Raw genomic sequence first — 16540 nt, 5'->3', positions numbered from 1 at the left:
TTGCCCGCCTGCTGCACCACCAGCCGCCGCCCACGGCCCGTGGCCTCCACGCGCACCCTCGCGCTCGCACTCAGCTTCTTCCCGTCCTTGTACCACGCCACCTCCGTCTGGGCCTGGGCCACCTCGCAGCTCAGTGTGGCGCTGGCCCCCGCCTCGGCCTGCACCTCGCTCCGAGCTGGCTGCTCCTTGGCAAATACCGCCGCGGGCTCTGGGGACAGGGAGGGAGACGCGGTCAGAGACTCCAGATCACAGGTACCGAGGTTTCAGATTCAGAGGGTCTCAGACTGGAGCCCACTGAGTGCACGTGGCATGCCTTCCGCAACCTGGGAGCAGCAGCCTCACCAAACAAACCCAGGTTTGCAGGAGGACAGACGCATCTGGGAAGCTGCAGGAAGTGAACACATGGAGTGCAGTGTGAGGAGAACTCTGTGAAGGCAGAGCTGCAGAGTGCAAGGAATGTCCCTGAGTTCAAAGTGTCCTAAAAATTATTTTACAAAAAGTGTTGCCACCTCGCGGGATCGGTTTTCCAGGTTTGAAGGATTAGGAGGATGGTCTCGTGGGACACTGTCAATTGGCATAATATAGTTACATTCTACATCCTAGTTTGGTAAGAAGCATCTGGGGTCTTAAAAGCTTGCGAACGGCCATCTAAGTAAGATACAAACTATTGGTCTCTTCTCATCCAGAGCAAAAGAGAAAGAAGAAAACCAGAGACGAAACTAGTCTACAGGACTAACAGTCTACACGAACCACAACCTCATCTTCCCTGAGACCAGAAGAACTAGATGGTACCCGGCTATCACCAATGACATTCTCATCAGGGCCACGATAGATGGACCCTGATAAAATGGGAGAAAAATGTGGAACAGAACCTCAAACTCCTAAAAAAAACAAACAGACTTACTGAACTGCTTGAAACTGGGGGACTCCCCAAGACTATTGTCCTGAGATACTCTTGGTGAACGGTCAGCAATGACTTAAAGAAGAGAATGTAAGGAGGCAGGGAAACTAGATTAATGGAAACAGAACAACCAGAACACTAATAATGAGAATGTTAACGTATTGTGAAGAACATAACCAGGGTCACTGAATAATTTGTGTAAAAATTGTTGAATGGGAGCCTAAACCGCTGTATAAATCTTCACCAAAAACACAATAAAATACTATTTTAAAAAAAAGAAAAACTACAAATTCAGAGAAAAGGAAAAGAAAGTGCTGCCAAGGACAGGGTGCACCCTTCTGAAAGGAGAAGCTGCTGGCACCATGTGACAGCCTGGCACCAGGCACTTGTCTCTTCCTGCCACTCTGAAGTTCAGCATGAGAATGGAGAAGGAGGAAGGATGTCAAACATGGGCACATTCTCAGTTTCATGCTGAAAACTATTTGAGTATTTGGGCACAGTCTATAAATATCGTCCAATTTTGCCTGAGTATCTCTTCCACCGAACAAAATCAACCATGATCCAAATAGCTCACCTCCTGGCCACGTCTCTCCTGGTGTATGAAGGCCAGCACCACGGACTATGAGCCAGGTTTCCCTTTCACACACAAAGGAAGCCCCGGGCACTGAAGCCATGGTTTACACAGCTTTTAACTGAGCTGGAATTTACATACAGTGACTTGCAAAGATCTGGTGCACAAGTCAATGAGTTTTGACAATTTATACACCTGTCTAAGCCACCCTCCATCAAGACATAGGATGTCCCATTACCCCAATTTCCACATGCCCCCCTCCAAAGCACCCTCTGTACTCACATCTAAACCACATAACTTCTGCCTGTTCTTGGACTTCCTATGAATGGAATCATATACAATAGATAGTTTTTCTTTTAATCAATATATGTACACATTAACTAGTTTAAAATATACATGAACATAAATTGATCCTTAAAACTACAAAAATGCAAAAAAAAAAAAAAAAAAAAGCTTAAATTAAGAAAAAAAAAATTACTCTGCCCAGCCCCTCCACACATCCCTACACCTTCCTGGCTCCCCAGGAACTCCAGTTTAAAATCTCTTAGTGTTTTTTCTTTTTTTTCCCCTAGCATCTGCCTTCCTATTTCTAAATAATATTCACATGCCGTTATTTTAATTATTTGTATTAATTATGTGTAGATAATAAAGAATATGTATAAAACAGGAAAACAAACAAATACAATGAACATCTACACACTCACAAGCTGGTAAAGGAATCACCATTGACATTACTTCCCAAGTCCCTGAGGGTCCCCGTCTCCCCAGTCCCACAGAGGTAGCCCCATCCTAACGCTTGCTCTGGGATGCCCTGGTTTTTCTTTGTACTTCTACCGTATATGTTTAAGTGCCGATTTAACTCCAGGCTGCCCTGGTGTCTGCTCAGTGGCTTACCACCGTGTGATCTTGACCTCGGACGAAGTTACTTAACTTCTCCGTGTTTCAGTTTCCTCAGCTCTAAATTGGGTCATGAGTGTTTTCAGAATTCCACACAGTTGATAGATGTCCCGTGCTGAGACCAGTGTCCAGAAATTCAAGGCATGATGCAAGTGATAGCTATTACATTCTGTTACTATTGCTATTATTAAACATACATGAAAGTTATGTGGGGCTCTGAAACTTGCTTTTCTAATTCAACATTATGTTTCTGGGATTTGTCCCTTTTGAGGTGACACATGTAACTCGACACTCATTCTCTGCTGTATGGTACTGCACGACAGAAACAGACCCAAGTCTACTTAGTCATTCTTCTGCTGATAGACATTTGAGTTGTATTCATCTCGTTTCGTTGTTTGGTATTACAGACATTTTTTGAGTTTTGTGAGCATGTTAAGGCTATTCAGGACATAGGACTCTTTTTCCTTATATTCTATCTAGCAATTTTAGTTCTCAGTGGGCGGATTTGTCCAAATAACCACGCCCACCATTACCAGAAACAGAAGCCCTTTATCTGTTTGCTTCTCTCTCTGGGCTGTATTTTGGAAAATTTCCTCCGTATCACAAATCCTCTCTCCAGCTATGTCTATTTAGCTTTTTAACTAAATAGCTATTAAGCCATTTAACAAAATAAAAGCTGCGCTGAGTTTTAAAACTTCAATTTCTATACTTTTCACTTCTAAGAGTTCTATTTGATTTTTTTACAACTTCTTAACCTTTACTTATGCTTTTTTTCCTTATGCTTATGATTCCTTCATTTATGTTTTCAACCACCTTAAACATACTTATTTTAGAGTCTCCATCCAATAAATTCTATCACCTTTACTTCTTAGAGACCACCTGTTCTATCTGCTGACTGTTGCCCACGTGTTTTGTAATTTTTAGTTCATGAGCTCAACTGTACTCTACAGTTGTACGTGTGGGGACATTGTGGCGCCCTGGCTGAGGGCGTGTCCTTTCAGAGTGGTTTGCATTTGCTCCTGCCAAGCATCAGAGGCCTGTTGCCAGATGGAGGCCACACACTATATTAATTCTTGGTTTGGGGGTCCTGGGCCATGCGGGAAGGCAGTAGAAATTCAAACACCCAGAAGACATGAGGATAGCCAAGCCTGAGGTCACAAATCCTCAGGGGCAGAGACACAGAAGCTTCTGTGGCTTTCCCCTGAGCCCACCCTTCCACGGAGAGCACAGCAGGGCCGCAGCCCCGCAGCCCTCTCCCTAAGGGCAGAGACCCTCAGACCTGTCCTGTGTGGCCCCAGCACAGCCCCGTAACTCCACCTCCAGCCCACGGCAGCACTGATGCACAAGCCGACTGCTGGGTTTTCGGTTCTCTCTTAGTTTTTGGCTCCTAGATGATCTCTATTACTGTTTTTAAAGCTCCCTGGGCACTTAGTATTCCTCATTCCAAGGCGATTTGTAGAGGTTCATTTTCAGTTTATCTAGTCTTCAAAATGTAAATGAAGTTCTAGAAAAGGCAAAAGTAATCTATGAAGACAGAAATCAAACAGAGGTTGTCTGAGACAGGAAGGGGAAAGACTGCAAAGGGGCATGGGGGAAACTTGCGGGGTGAGAAATGTTCCACATTTTCATACGGATGCAATGGTTACATGTCTATACTTTTCAAAATCCCTCAAACTGGATACTTAAGATCTGTGCATAAATTACACCTCAATAAATGTGCTTATTAAAAAATTGTTGGCGCCAGAACTTCCTTAGTATTTATAATGATAAAGATAACTTTCAGTGTGTAACAGGATGCTACCCTGGAAATGTTGGCCAAGGTATCAGGACAAACAGATACGATATTCCAAGGTAAGAAGCCAGGGAGAGAGGCAAATCCTCAAAGAATTTAGCAAAAACCAAAAACCAAACCCACCGCCATGGAGTCAATTCCGACTCACAGCAACCCTGTAAGGACAGAGTAGAACTGCCCCACAGAGTTTCCACGGCTGTAAATTCTTATGGATACAGACTGCTTATCTTTCTCCCATGGCGCAACTGGCGGGTTTGAACCACCAACCTTTCAGTTACCAGCCCTGAGCTTTTAACCACTGCCACCAGGGCCCCTTAAAAACACTACAATAACCAAAAAAAATAAACCAGCTTCCCAACTCTGAACCCCTCACCCACACCCAGGGTATCAAAGGATGAAGTACAGAAGCGTGGATCTGGGGAGAGGGTCTCTCTGGAGGCAGCTACACTGCGGCTTCCCCTGCCCCCAACCTTCACGGCCAAAAAGCAGAGGGGAGGAGACTTCTCCCTTCTCCCGGTCAGGAGAGATGCTTCCAGGAGACCCTGCAGAGATAGCAACCGTCACCATGGGGCAGTGGTGGTGGGAGGTCCATGCTCTGGCTCAGAAGGGCCACCACATGTATCTTCCCCCGACCGCTCATTCAGGGAAGGCATCCTGGTAGCTTGAGACTGGCAGTGGTGAGCCCGTTCACACCACAGAAAACACCAGAGATCAGAAGAGGTTTCCCTGCGCCGCCTGTCAACAATCACTAGAGCGTCTTCAGCTGGGAGGATACAGTAGGGTATTCTGCCCCCATGCAGAAAATCTAAACACCAAGATCAGACAGGTCAACAGCTCCAAAAGCAGAAGGTGTTCCTAACTGTTGGGGCAATGGGGACACGTGGGTTACCCGCAGGCCAGTGTGGGCCAAATGGGGATGAGAGGCGCAATGGGACCAGCTGGAGGGACACAGTTTCTTCAGCAGAGAGAAGCCAGAGCCTTCGCTGAGTTTCCAGGAACTGGGGAAGGAGTATGGGAGGAGCCAGAGGGCCAGAGAGCCAGGTCACCTCACAGCAGTACCAGGCGAATGAGAACACCCCAGGGCACCCCTTTTGCCTTCCCCTAACTTCCCCTCTGGAGGACGCCCACGCTACAGGCAGCAGTTTGGGTGAGGGAGTAAAGAGGGAAGCGGGAAGGGCTTGGCCCCCTCCCCAAGGTGGCAGGGGGTGAGGATGGGGCCCCTTAAAGTGATCGTCCTAGAACTTTTATGACCTAAGAACCAAGAGAAAAGCCACAGGTTTAAACAAATTCTTCACCAGGAACGGAAAGAGACTCTGGCATTAAATAAATATGAAAAGGATTGTGGAAGACAAAATAAAGTGCTTTTTCATTACACGCCATGAGTACTGATTTTTTTCAAAGTACTAGTTACCTAGAAAAGAGACCCTCAGAAGTGGGGCGTGGGGGGTAAGTACCAATCTGAGGATAAAGAACCCCTCACTCCCCTCCTGTGTATGCGTAATAAAGGGTCGCAAGACTGTGGCCAGGAGCAAACAGGACGCACAGAGAAGCATGTGACCTGGACAGGCAGCAGACACGCCCAGAGAACCCACCTGTGACGTCCAGGTGGAAGGAGACCTTCTGGCCCCCGGCCTCACAGCTGTACTCCCCGGCGTCCGCCTTGCCCGCCTGCTGCACCACCAGCCGCCGCCCACGGCCCGTGGCCTCCATGCGCACCCTCGAGCTCGCACTCAGCTTCTTCCCGTCCTTGTACCACGCCACCTCCGTCTGGGCCTGGGCCACCTCGCAGCTCAGCGTGGCGCTGGCCCCCGCCTCGGCCCGCACCTCGCTCTTCGCTCGTTGCTCCTTGGCAAACACTGCCGTGGGCTCTGCGGACAGGGAGGGAGACGCGGTCAGAGGCTCAGACCACGCCCAGTTCATCTTACAGAACTGGAGCCCGTGATGGAGGAGCCCAGTGATCGGCAAGGCAGGGCAATCCCGCACTGGTGAGGAGAGCGCTCAAAGTACTTAACCATTAATAAAACTAGTTGCCCTCAAGACTCACGGCAACCCCATGTGTGTCAGAGTAGAACTGTGCTCCACAGGGTTTTCAATGGCTAATTTTTTTGGAAGCAGATCACCAGGCCTTTGTTCCGAGGCACCTGTGGGTAGACTAAAACCTCCAACCCTTCCGTTAGCAGCCACTTGCATCACCCAGGGACTCCTAACCATTAATACAACGCTATAAACCAATGCATGAATTAATAGAACAAAAGTGAACTATAGCCGCCTTTATCCTGCAAATAAACTGAACCGTGAATATTCCCAGGCTGTTCAGCCACAGCTCTCAGCCGCAGCCAGTCCTCCTCCATCTTGACCTCATATCACCACACCCGCGCTCATCTCGGCTGTGAGGGTGCTGACTGCTCCTTTGCCAGACATGGGGTCACAGCTCAGTCACCGCTCAGGGGAGCCTTCCAGGCCAAGGCGCCAGGGGAATCACAGTAAGCGACCCTCCCACTTCCCACGACACCAATCGCCCCCACGGGCCTGGTGCAGACCAGTAGCTGAAGCCACAGCCGCAGGGGCCACAGAAAGCAGGAGAAGCGGAGAAGAGCTGGGGAGATGGGCTGGCCTCACACGGTACAGCCATCACCTGCATCTTTTATCGGCTTCAGGTACTGCTGGAGCGCAACCACGCAAAGCTGAGTGCCCTGAGTGGCCCAATCAGGAGAAAGCTCAGTGCCAGCACAGTCCAATCAGAAGAAAGCTGAGTGCCTGAGTGGCCCAATCAGGAGAAAGCCGAGTGCCCTGATTGGCCCAACCAGAAGAAAGCTGAGTGCCAGCACAGTCCAATCAGAAGAAAGCTGAGTGCCCTGAGTGGCCCAATCAGGAGAAAGCTGAGTGCCCTGAGTGGCCCAATCAGGAGAACGCTGAGTGCCCTGACTGGCCCAATCAAAAGAAAGCTGAGTGCCTCGTGGCCTAAGCAGGAGAAAAGTGTGGTGTGGCTCCATTGAGCTTTGTAACTGCTACCGAAGCTTGCGAAAGAGAGAAGGAGGGGTGCAGAGGGACCGAGAGGCGGAGGGCGATGACTGCCAGGAGCCCACGGCTCAGCAGCGGACCCAGGCGGAGGCGGGAAGGAGACAGGGGAGCCTGCGCGACCTTGCTGGAAGCCCTCCCCCAAGCCCCATGCCCCAGAAACCTGTTGCATCAGCACAGCCCCCAACGCTCTCCCAGGGCGCCAACTGATCCAGGACCCCACCACCCTGCTGGTTTGAAGGGCAGCACTACATTGGCACCCCCCAGCCAGCCCACCCAGCCCTGGCTCTGGGGCCCAGCTGTGGTACAAGTGAGCAGGCTGTGCCTGTGCCCCACTCACTGAGCGGGGCCCCAGGACGAGGCGGGTGCCTTTCCCTAACCGGCAGCAGAGCCCAAACCAAAGAGAATGACATGCTGAATCGTGTAGCTGCACGCGGCTGCCGCTCAGTCAGCATCCACTGCTCACCAGCGGGTATGGGGTGCCCACCAGGCCGGCCAGCCCAGCCCTAGGCCCACTCTGTACCATGAGACTGGATGGGGCCTGCCCACCACGGGAAGGATGCCCTGGCCTGACAGTACCTCAGGTGCCAGAATGTGCCCTGGGAGTCTACAATCAACACTAGCAGGTCCCCTCCCCTACGCCCAACTCTGGGACCCACCTGTGACGTCCAGGCGGAAGGAGACCTTCTGGCCCCCGGCTTCACAGCTGTACTCCCCGGCGTCCGCCTTGCCCGCCTGCTGCACCACCAGCCGCCGCCCACGGCCTGTGGCCTCCATGCGCACCCTCGCGCTCGCACTCAGCTTCTTCCCGTCCTTGTACCACGCCACCTCCGTCTGGGCCTGGGCCACCTCGCAGCTCAGCGTGGCGCTGGCCCCCGCCTCGGCCTGCACCTCGCTCCGAGCTGGCTGCTCCTTGGCAAACACCGCCGTGGGCTCTGGGGACAGGGAAGGACACACAATCAGAGATTTGCCCAAGTGAGCTTCCCCAAGTTCTGAATCCACAACAGTGGGCCTCTAGACCCCAGGAAACCCCAGCCCCACCATCAGCACCCTTCGTGGCCCAGAGGCTGGATGCAGGGACGGCCCGTGCACAGGGGCTGATTCCCTGCCCCCTCACTGACGGACCTGTGGGCAAGAACAGGGCACAGTGAGGAGACCGTCCTGGTACCAGGAAGGAGGGCAGACAGAGGACTGGAGGAAATGCCAAGCGGGAACCCAGTGGCCAACAGGTCTGGACACACCCAGAGTGCTTGGTGAGTTCCTGTCTCAGTCCTCTGCCTGGGACCTGCCAGTCCACGCGGCGTATGGATGGGAGAGAGGAAATTCACTGCCCTTTGCCAGCACCTCCCATCTACTCCAACAGTGCAATAGCAAACCACATCAGGTCTTCTGCTTTGCATAGGTGCCAGCCATTCGACCACCCACGTGAGTTTGTAAACATTGTAAATGAAAATGCCAGTGTGCTTGCCTCTGCCACAGCGTCCGGGATGAGGTGTCAGTGGGCTTCAGACCTCTCTCCTCAGGTCTGACACCGGATTGTGTGTGCTGGACCCCAGGTCCCCAAGAGTCCCCTGAGAGGTGAGCCCATCTCAGGGGTGGGGCCTGCACTAATGACTGGGCCCACAGTGGCCCAGCACCCCTGTTCCTCGGGAACCCCTTGTAGTGTTCACCCTCCAGTCTCCTAGCCGAGGCCTCTGAGCCCTGAAAGCTTCTAGAAGGAGCCAACCTGGATTCACATCTCAATCTGACAAGGACACTTCTAGAGACTTTTGGGTCCTCCCAGCCTCAGTTTCCTCATTTTTAAAAAGAGGATAGGAGCTTCAGAAGCATTTTTTAATCAAGTGCCCAGCCTGGCGGCTGGCCGACAGAACACACGACAAACAAGAGGTTTTGTCAGGAGCGTGAGCAGGCCCTGGCTACAGGCATGACGGACAAGAGCCCCTCCCCACAAGAAGCTCATAACCAAACATGCACACAGGGCCTGGCGCGGGCCTGGGCACAGAAAACTCCAGAGCTCTGTTGGGGACCAGGTCGCTGGCTAACAAGGAGACACTAGCTGGCCAGCCCCAGGGAACACAGTCAAGTTTCTGTAGGGAGAAGGAAGGGTGTCCTCTTGTTTGAGAGAGGGGACAAGCTCATGCAAGACACAGCAGTGGCTGACCACCCTGCTTGGTTTCTGCTATTTCCTAGAAACGAGCAACAAAGGCCAGCAGTGGGTACTGTGGGGCTGGACCGTTAGCTCAGACATTCGCCCCAGCCACAGCCCCGGGCAGCCCGGGCTGCCAAGCAAAGTGGGGCTGGTGCCCAGCAGGCCTGAAGGTCAAATACTCGGGCAGAGAGAAAAGAATTCTATAAACACCTGAGACAAAACCAAGTTTAAGTTGGTCCTGTATTTTTTTCTCATTGTCTTCTACTTTATTTTTAATGTTTAGCTTCTTTGCCCACCTAAGTGTTATTTTTGTGATGTTACTTCCTTTCCCAAGTGGAGAAGCAACTGCTCCCAAACATTTACGGAAGAGGGGTCCCAGAAAGTAAGTCCTGTTTTTCCCGACAGCACAATGATTGAAAGTGCTGGATGCAGCCGCACCTGCTTTCCACCCTATGCCAGCCCCGGGCATGCGTACACACACTTGCTCACCCCCAGAGGAAAGTGTGCTTACCAGTGACCCGGAGCTGGAAATCCACAGAGTCCTCGCCTGCACGGCAGATGTAGGTGCCTTCATCCTGCCTGGTGACCGCGGTTGCCACCAGGCGGTGCCGCATCCCCACGTCCTCCCGTGAGAAGTGCTGGGAGGAGCCACTAAGCTCGACACCATCCTTGTACCAGCGCACGTTCACGTGGGCCTCGGAGGTCTCACACTCGAACTGTGCCTGGCTGCCGGCCACCACCTCTACACGGCCACCCGCCGGGTCCTTGCACAGAAAGCTGGTGAGGCCTGTGACGGCAGGGACAGCAGGCAGGTCAGGTCAGGGGCGGCCGGCCTTGCAAACAGAACCCGGCAGCAGGAGGCCCCTGATCAGGCATGCCACAGGCCAGCTAGGAGGCCGGAGGTGCTGGGGGCTTACGGGGACTCTACAAGTTACTGACCCCCCAGACCAGGAGTTCCCTTCAGAGAGTCCCTGACCAGTGACAGGGCCGGCCTTAGTTGGCTGACTTCCAAGGATGAGGAACTCACTGTTAGAAAGTGTCTCCTCTTACAGAGCCGTTCCCAATTCCCACCTCCAGTCTTGCCAGGCATCAGAGAGCAATTGCTCCTGCGCCCAGAGACTCCCCTCGGAAGCCTGCCCCAGAGCTGCAGGGACAGACAATGGCCCTGGATGAACGGCCTCAGGTCAAGGGCAGATGAACCCCGCCAGCCCCTCACCCGGATCACCTTGCACAGAGAGCTGGTAGGCAATGCGGTCCCCCCGGCTGAGACACTCGTATAGGCCAGCGTCATCTCGAGCCACATCCCGCACCAGCAGGACCCGCTGCCCGGCCGATGCCTGCACTTCGTACTTGGGGCCTGGCGGTAGTGCACGGCCGTCCTTCAGCCACGTCACAGCCGCCGCCTGGTCCGACAGCTCAGCCAGCAGCTGTGCCTCCTCGTGCAGCCGGGCCCACACCTTCTGGGCCGCTGCCACAGGCGGCTTGTCGCCAATCAGCCCTGGGGCTGGGGGACCACGGCAGGTGGACGAGGGGCCATCGACAGAGGCCAGAATTCAGAGACAAAGATGAAGAAGCGAGGGTGGAAGGGGGAAAGAAAGGGAGAGGGGGACAAGGACACAGGGAGCGGAGACACAGGGAGAAAGAGAAGGGAAGGGAAATGAGGGGATGCGGGGATGTGAGCCGTGAGGGGCGAGACAGACAGACAGACAGACGGAAGGACAAGAGGCCAGGGGACGGATGCAGAGTGGGTACAGGACAGGAGGGAGAGGCAGACCAGAGGTCAGAAAGTCCCAGAGAAGAAAGGAAGACAGAGGGCCGTCGGGGATGGGGGAGGGAGACAGACAGAGACAGAGAGAGGCGAGAAAGAGACAGACAGGAAGAGACGCGGAGTGGAGAGATGGTGATGGGGGAGAGGGGGAGGATGGGGAGAAAGGGTGGAGGGAGGAAGGAGAGAGGCAGGTAGAGAGGTGAGGCTGGTGCCGTGGGGAGCACCCTGAGTGGCCTCTCTCAGGCTCCCACGACCCGATCCCCTCCCACACTCAGCTCCGTAGCTAATACCACCCAGCCAGCCTGGGAGTGAGCTATCGCGAAGCGCCCCCTCCTGCCCTAACCCATCCACTGCAGCTTCGTTGGGGCCACACACCCAGTAGCCCACTGCTCCCTCCAGTGAGCTCCCAGCAGGGGGGGGATGTGGGAAGGCGCTGAGCACAGCCCACCAGCAGGCTGGGCCCGGGGTCTCCTAGGAGCCACAGCCGCTGTCCCAGGGGTCCACCCCAGGCACCTCAAGAAAGACCCCTGGGAGTGCTCAGTCCAGATTGGGGCCAGCTCCCAGGGGACCCCAAAGGGCAGGAAGGCCCCCAAGACACCGGGTCAGGGACCCACCCCGCCACTCAGCATGCTCCCGGCAGCCTCACTGGGACCTCCTTCCAGGGTCCATGGGCATCCTGGGGGTAGGCGAGGCCAGCATGCAGTCCCCCCTAAAGCTGGCTCCCCTCACTGCAGCCTGCACACAGGCCCCGCCCGTGTGGGCTGGGTACAGACCCCAAGCCCCAAAAATCACTGAACCCACACAGCTCTGGGAGGTGGGTCCTACTGGCACCCCCATTTCATATGGAGACTCAGGGAAATTCTGGGGTTGCAAGCGGGGAACCACACTGGAGCCCACCCCAGTCTGGCCCCCGGTGGCAGCCACCCGGCGACGCCCAGTGAGGGGGCCATGCCAGAAGCACCCCTACCTCGGACCACCATGCGGATGCTGCTCTCGATGCCGTTGGCCACAAACTTGAGCTCGGCGCTGTGCAGACTGGCGGGCACGCTGCGGATGGTGAGTGTGTGGTGGGTGCGGTCACAGCAGATCACGTACGTGCCGCTGGCCTTCAGGGCCTGCCCGTCCAGGAACCACTCACCCGTCGAGACCACCGTGAGGTCCACAGAGAAGGTCACCTCTCCACCCTCCACAGCCTCCACCACCTTCAGGGGCGTCTTCACAGCCAGCTGGGGGGCTGGGGAGGGATGGGGGGCATCAGCATCTGCCCTCCCCATCCCTTGCTGTAGAGCCTAGGCCCAACTGCCACCTCCTCCAGGAAGCCCAACGGTCAATCATTCGGTGGGCACTGAGTGTAAGTCGAGCCCCACGTGGCCCCACAACAGAGTGGGGACAAATGAGAACCACCCCGAGAGGCACACCCCCACCCCCAGGATGTGTCTGACTCAGCTGGGGTGGGGCAGCTCCTCAGCCTGGTCCCCAGGGCTGTGCAGACAGGCAGGGCCCTCAGGGAGCTGGAGTCCTGTCTCAGTGTCCCCTCTCCTCCCACTGAGAAGGCTACCACAGCAGTGGGACCCTGGGGAGCCTGCCCAATAAAGAGGTTCCCTGGCCTCACACAGAGACCGGGCTATGCTTCAGGGGCCTGGGGGAGCAAAGGGACGGCGGCCCCGGGTGCCACTACCAGAGGTCGTGCAGAGCAGACCCTCCTCAGACTGGCCCCCCAGCCCAGACCAGGGAACCCCCTTACCCAGGTGGACTGTCCCCGGGAACTCAAGGGCAGGACTCTGGCCAAAGCTGTTCACAGCCGACACCCGGAACTGGAAGTCCCCCTCCTCTGTCACACCAGCCACAGTCAGCTCAGTCGGGGACACCCACTCAGCCTCATGGCATCGGCTCCAGGCGTAGGCGCCAAGTCTCCTCTTCTCCACCAGGTATCCGTCAATGGTGACAAGGCGGTCCTCGAGGTGCGGTGGGGACCAGCTGAGGGTCACAGAACTCTCTGTCTTGGCCTTCACCACGAGGTCAGAAGGGGGGCACATGGGCGGCTTCCTGGGGGCTAGAGGTTCACACACCAATGTGAGCACCCACCAAGGAGAGGCTGCCCATCACCAACAGGAGGGTCATGGGGAGCCCACTCCCCATGCCGGGTCTTGGGATTACCCGGGGGGAGGGCGTCACGGACCCCCAACAACCTCCACAGATGAGCTGCTCAGGTGGCCTGGAATGGTTCTCGGGGAGGCTGTGGGGGCCGTGACCCCCACCCCGGGCCCCCTGCTGATGCCTCTGGTTGCCACGGAAGGGACGCAACACTAGACGTCCACACGGCCGTGGGACGTCTCCTTCCCATCCTAGTCCTTGGTCCCCACCTGTGCGTCGGGGACTCGGGCAAGACAACAGCTAAGGCGGGGCACAATGGCCCTTTGAGGGTGCTGTTCTAAGGGGAGTTGGGACCTGTCCCTGCTCTGAGCAGAGGCAGGACCTGGTGAGGGCTGCTGGGGAGAGGGGAACGCACCACTCAGGCCACAAAAACCCGATTCGTGGTACCAAAGGCCAACAGAAACAGGACAGGTGCTCACACATCCATGACCTCAGCCCACACCCTGTGCTTCTGGAATAATCCAGGCTCCAACTGGCTCCCTGCTTCCCAAAGCAATTTACAGGTGCCTGGGTGACCACATACATTACCATCCCAAACTAGATACTTCTGAGAGTTAAAGGGGATGGTAAACAAAACCAGAACAGTGGGTCCCAGCAAACCAGAACCATGACCTCTGGAGCTGCCCACCACAGCCCTGCTCTGTGCTGTCAGGTGGTGCTTGGTGGACCGAGGCACACAATCCAAGGGGCAATCCCAGAGGGCCTTACCCGCCACGCAGAACTTGGTGGATGTCCGGCAGTCCCCAGCCGTGAAGGCCACCTCGCCGGCATCCTCCAGGCTGCACTGGGAGATGGTCAGTGTGTGGCGTGTGCCATCAGCAGTGACGGTCACTCGACCCCCGGCCACCACCTCCTCCTGGTTCCGCAGCCAGCGCACAGGGCCCTGTGGGCTGGCCAACTCCACGTAAAAGATGGCCGTGTCCCCTGTGCGTACCGCTGTTTTCCGCGGGAGCCTTCTGGTAAGGTTGCCTGGGGTGGGGCAGAATCCAGGGTGCGGTCAGACAGGCGACACCCAGCCCAGGTGCCCTGCCCGCCCACCCTCACCTCGGCCCAGCCTGCCACCTGCCTTCGACAGAGAGCTCGGCCACCGTGCGGCTGCCCTCCGTGATCTCACAGATGTAGACAGCATCGTCATCAGCCGTGACGTTGCGCACGGTCAGCCTGCGCTCCGTGCCCTCCTCCTCAATGCCATACTTGGCACTGGCCCCCAGCCTCGTCTCCTCCTTGTACCAGGCGGCCTCCGTGGCAGGCAGCGGCACCTCGCACTGGAACGTGGCCGACTCCTTCTCCCGCACGGCCAGGTCCTCCAGGCGCTTCTTGAAGGGCACCGAGGGCTCTGCCAGGGGAAGGCTCATGAGAGAGGTCCTCCCCAGGAGATCAGGGGTGGAGCCAGAGGCAGGGGGTGGGGACAGGGGTGGGGTGGGGCGGGCACAGGGCAGAGCACAGAGAGAAAGGGGCCCAGAACTCAAGGATGGTGGGGACATAGGGGAAGGGGGAGCGAGTAAGCCCCCAAAATCTAAACAGTGCAAGAGAGAAGAGAGCCGTGAGGATGAGAGGTAGGCAAGGGGGCACAGAGCTCACAGGAAAGAGCCCCCCCAAAGGAGCACTCTGGAAGGACAGGAGAAAGGCAGGCAGGTGAAGTGGAAAACCAGAACCACCTCGGGGAAGCACAGATGCTGGTGCCGGCAGAGCCGAGAGGGGGCTTCCGCCCAGCGACAGGCAGAACAGGGAGGGGGCCTTCTGGGCCAGGAACGCCCAAGTCCTGATCGTGCCAACGCTGAAACTCCCTGAGTGCTTGCTGTGTGCCAGGCCCCTGGAGGCGAGCTGCACCATTCCCGATCCAGACTTCACAAGGACCCCCGAGTAACGAGGGCAATTTCCCCCAAAAATGAGGACACTGAGGCACAGAAGGAGTCAAGCACCCTGCCCAAGACCCCAGCCTGCGGGTAAGAATTGGAGGTGGGTTCGGATATCAAGAGGCCGGTCTTAGGAGAGAAGAATAAACGAGTCTCCCCTCAAAAACCTGATTTGGGGCCATACTTGCCACCAGTGTTCATCTCAGGGGAGCCCCCCACCTGAGAGGTGTGGGGCGGGAGGGCCCAGAGGGGCATGCGGACTGGCCCAGGGCATCTCCGACCACCCAAAGGTTTATGCCTGCTCGTGCCTTCCCTGTCCCCTGCATTAGCATGGGTGGGGGGGAGCCAGGGTGTCCCCTCAGCCTGGACAGGGCAGGCTCAGTGGCCAGAGGGAGCCCCAGGGGAAGATTCTGGGGCGAGCTTTGGGCACCCTGACCATCTCCCAGGATCCCCTACTCTGACAGGCTGCGGGGTCTGGTCTTCTCATGTCCTTGGAAGGCCCCAAAGTCCTGCCTCCCCGGCAAGGTGCCTGTGGCCAGGTCCCCTGCAGGGACCCACCCCAGAACAGCACTGGGCAGAGTGGGGGGCCCGTAGCCGTGCCACTCCTCCAGCTTCCGCTCAAACCCTGACCACCCTGAGGGGGCTGCTCACTGCCCAGAGCCCCTTGACGGGATTGCCAGGCGGGCCCACGGCCCCCCGCCCAGAAACCTGATCTGCCCCCTATTACCAGCTGCCTTGCTCCTGTCAGGTTCTAGCCATCCCCGTGGTTAACCTCAGGCCAAGGGTCCTGTCCTGCTCTCCACAGACAACTAGGACTCAGCTGCCGGCAAACTCCAGCGACTGGGTCAGAAAACAGGCCGGGGCGCGGCGGGGGGGCTGCTTTCCTCTTTACGCGTGTGACTCTCACAAAACTACAGGACAGACCGAGGGTCACTGCCCCCATGCCTCCCGCCTTTCATGCACAGGAAGCCGGGGCCTCAGAATAGCGCCGGGCCCCAGGATCTCCGAGTCTGGCTTCCACGAGGCGGGCGGCACGCGGTGCGGGCGGGGTGGGGGAGGACGCGGGAGGCCAGGCCCAAGTCGGCCGGGCGCCGGGGCTCACCTCGCACCACGACCAGCACCGAGCTGTAGGTCTGGCCCACCACGTTGGAGGCGGTGCAGGTGTAGAGGCCGCGGTCCTCCTGCTTGCAGAAGAGGATCTTGAGCACGAAGTTCTCCTGCGCGTCTTCGTACACCATGTGCCGCCGGCCCTCCACCACCAGCTGCCCGTCCTTCTTCCACACGGTCTCGGGCTTGGGCTCGCCGGTCACGTAGCAGCTGAGCCGCGCGTGCTTGCCCTCGGTCACGGTGCACGTGCGGGTGCCGCCGCCCGGGGGCGTCCGCGGGCCGTCGGCGCGCATCTCCTCCCGCCGCCGCTGCAGGTGCGCCAGCAGC

General features: G+C 56.6%; 1 protein-coding gene across 1 annotated transcript in view; it reads right to left on the bottom strand.

Moving 5' to 3' along the window:
- Positions 1-16540, bottom strand: part of OBSCN (obscurin, cytoskeletal calmodulin and titin-interacting RhoGEF) — a 172404-nt gene that overhangs the window by 155154 nt on the left and 710 nt on the right. Inside the window, 11 exon segments of the mRNA XM_012557952.1 lie at positions 9-239; positions 793-839; positions 5754-6029; positions 7839-8114; positions 9840-10115; positions 10554-10832; positions 12058-12330; positions 12841-13149; positions 13959-14219; positions 14317-14586; positions 16209-16539. Of these exon segments, the coding sequence (XP_012413406.1) occupies positions 9-239; positions 793-839; positions 5754-6029; positions 7839-8114; positions 9840-10115; positions 10554-10832; positions 12058-12330; positions 12841-13149; positions 13959-14219; positions 14317-14586; positions 16209-16539 (2829 nt within the window).

This window comes from Trichechus manatus, unplaced genomic scaffold, assembly GCF_000243295.1.
Source record: "Trichechus manatus latirostris isolate Lorelei unplaced genomic scaffold, TriManLat1.0 scaffold00128, whole genome shotgun sequence".
NCBI classification, from domain to species: Eukaryota; Metazoa; Chordata; class Mammalia; order Sirenia; family Trichechidae; genus Trichechus; species Trichechus manatus.
The sequence above is the reverse complement of the archived record's forward strand: the minus strand, read 5'-3'. Positions and strand labels throughout refer to the sequence as shown.